A 1,758-nucleotide genomic window follows, 5' to 3' on the forward strand; every position below is an offset into this window, starting at 1 on the left:
GTGCCGCCGCTTCGCCGCGGGAGGCCGCGGGCCCGGAGCTAGATTAACTCCTTCCCTCCCGGGACACAGAAAGGAAGGTGGGCCCCGCAGTGCACAGCTGTAGAGGCTGCACAGCGTCGGGGCTGGTTTAACCCTCTGCCCCGAGATGGTTCAAAAGCAGGGTAGGACATGAAGTCCCTGCAAGGAAAGGAGAGATGACGAAGAAAGTAGTGTAGTGTGTGTTGGGGGGCGGGGGAGGGGGATAGGTAGACACCTCCACTTCTCATTGGTCTCGGCTCCTACCTCTACCAAGCTATCTACTTGGAGCCTGGAAAGGGGCACGCTGTGGGCACTCAAAAAATACTTGCAGAGTAAATGAGTGGCCCCCTCTACCCCCGGACATCTAGCCTCACCTCAGGACCCTTCAATGGGCAGCAAGAAGGAAGGGCACCCCAGGCCATGGGGGGGAAAGGAGCCCTCAGAGCCCGAGGGGGCATCTAGGGCCATGTCCCCTCTGTACCTCGTCCTTCGCACCTATCCCCACCCAACCCCAAATCTCGCCAACTCAGCGCTTCCTGGGGACCAAACTTTATGCGGTGCCTCCGGGCCCCCCTCCCCCTCGTTCCCTCCCCAGCGTGAATGCGGCACTGCGGCTCCGTGTCCTTCCCAGCTCAGGACGCGGCACGGTGGGGGGAGGGGGCCCAACCGGCTCCTCGGGGTGTCTGGGTCCCCAGGAGGCTAGGAGGGGTCCCTGAAGTCGCTACTCTTTTCCTCTAATTCCCCCCATTTTGAACTACTCTCCTCTCTTCCAACACGGGGAGGAAGTTAGGATGAGAAAGGGAGAACTAGGGGGAAGGGTAGCTATTTAGCCTAGGAAGTTGGGAATGTTTAAAGTTATGAAAGTTTTGGGGGGAAGTAAAGGGAGCTGGAGGGGGGTAAAATCTGGAATTTCAAGGGAGATAAGACTGGAGGGGTGCGCTCTCTGTTCACCTGGGGGATGGGGGAGAAGCTGAGGCGCTTTGGACTGAGGGTGTCTCACTCAGCGGGGAGACTTGGGAAAGGGGGAGCAAGCAGGGCTGGGGTCAGGAGGAAAGATGCCAAGGCAGGGAAGAAAGAAGTAGGAACTATTTTGAGAAGAAAGTTTTGGGGCGGGTAACTTGAGGGAGGTCCGAGGATTAAGCTTAGATAAATTTCTGCAGCAGCAGGCGAAAAAGTGATTTATCTACTAGGAAGGTGGCTGGGAGGGTGGGGGGGCAAGGGGTTGTCCCAGAGAGAGGGAGTGGGCTGTGCAGTAAATGATGGAAGGGAGAAGCTGGGAGGGTCTGGGGGTGAAGAGGAGGCATTCTGGAGAGCATATGGGAGGCTCTGGAGGGGATCAGCATATTATTGGGGGGGAGGGTCAGGAGAAACTGAGGGGTGGGGAAGGCTCTGGGGAAGTCTCGAGCTAATTTATGGGAAAGTCCTTGGGATGGGAGTTGGCGTGGAGGATGCAGGAAGGGACTTGAACAGAGGGGTCCCGAAGGTCCCAGGAGTAAAAATGTCCTAAGATTGATTGTTGCCGGGAGGGGGAGGTGTCCTAGCCAGAGCAAGTGGTTTGGAGGTTCGGAGGGGTCCAGGAGGCTCTGAAACTGGGGTTCGGGCGCCTTCTGAGACTTTGAGGGCAGAAGAAGCAGGAGATTTCAAAAACAGCCAGGAGACTGTCACTTGGAGGGGGCCAGGGAGAAGGGCAAAGGGAAAAGGCAGCGGGGAGCTGTTGGGAGAGCCTGAGGAAGCGAGGGC

At 57.8% G+C, this 1,758-nt stretch overlaps 1 protein-coding gene across 1 annotated transcript in view; it reads right to left on the bottom strand.

The window, feature by feature from the left end:
- The window catches only part of KCNC3 (potassium channel, voltage gated Shaw related subfamily C, member 3), a 10,702-nt gene extending 10,320 nt beyond the window's left edge, over nt 1–382 (bottom strand). Inside the window, exon 1 of the mRNA XM_014550448.1 lies at nt 373–382. Coding sequence (XP_014405934.1) covers nt 373–382 — 10 coding nt within the window. The remainder of the gene's footprint in view (nt 1–372) is intronic.
- Nucleotides 383–1,758: the final 1,376 nt, after the last annotated feature.

This window comes from Myotis brandtii, unplaced genomic scaffold, assembly GCF_000412655.1.
Source record: "Myotis brandtii unplaced genomic scaffold, ASM41265v1 scaffold601, whole genome shotgun sequence".
NCBI lineage: Eukaryota > Metazoa > Chordata > Mammalia > Chiroptera > Vespertilionidae > Myotis > Myotis brandtii.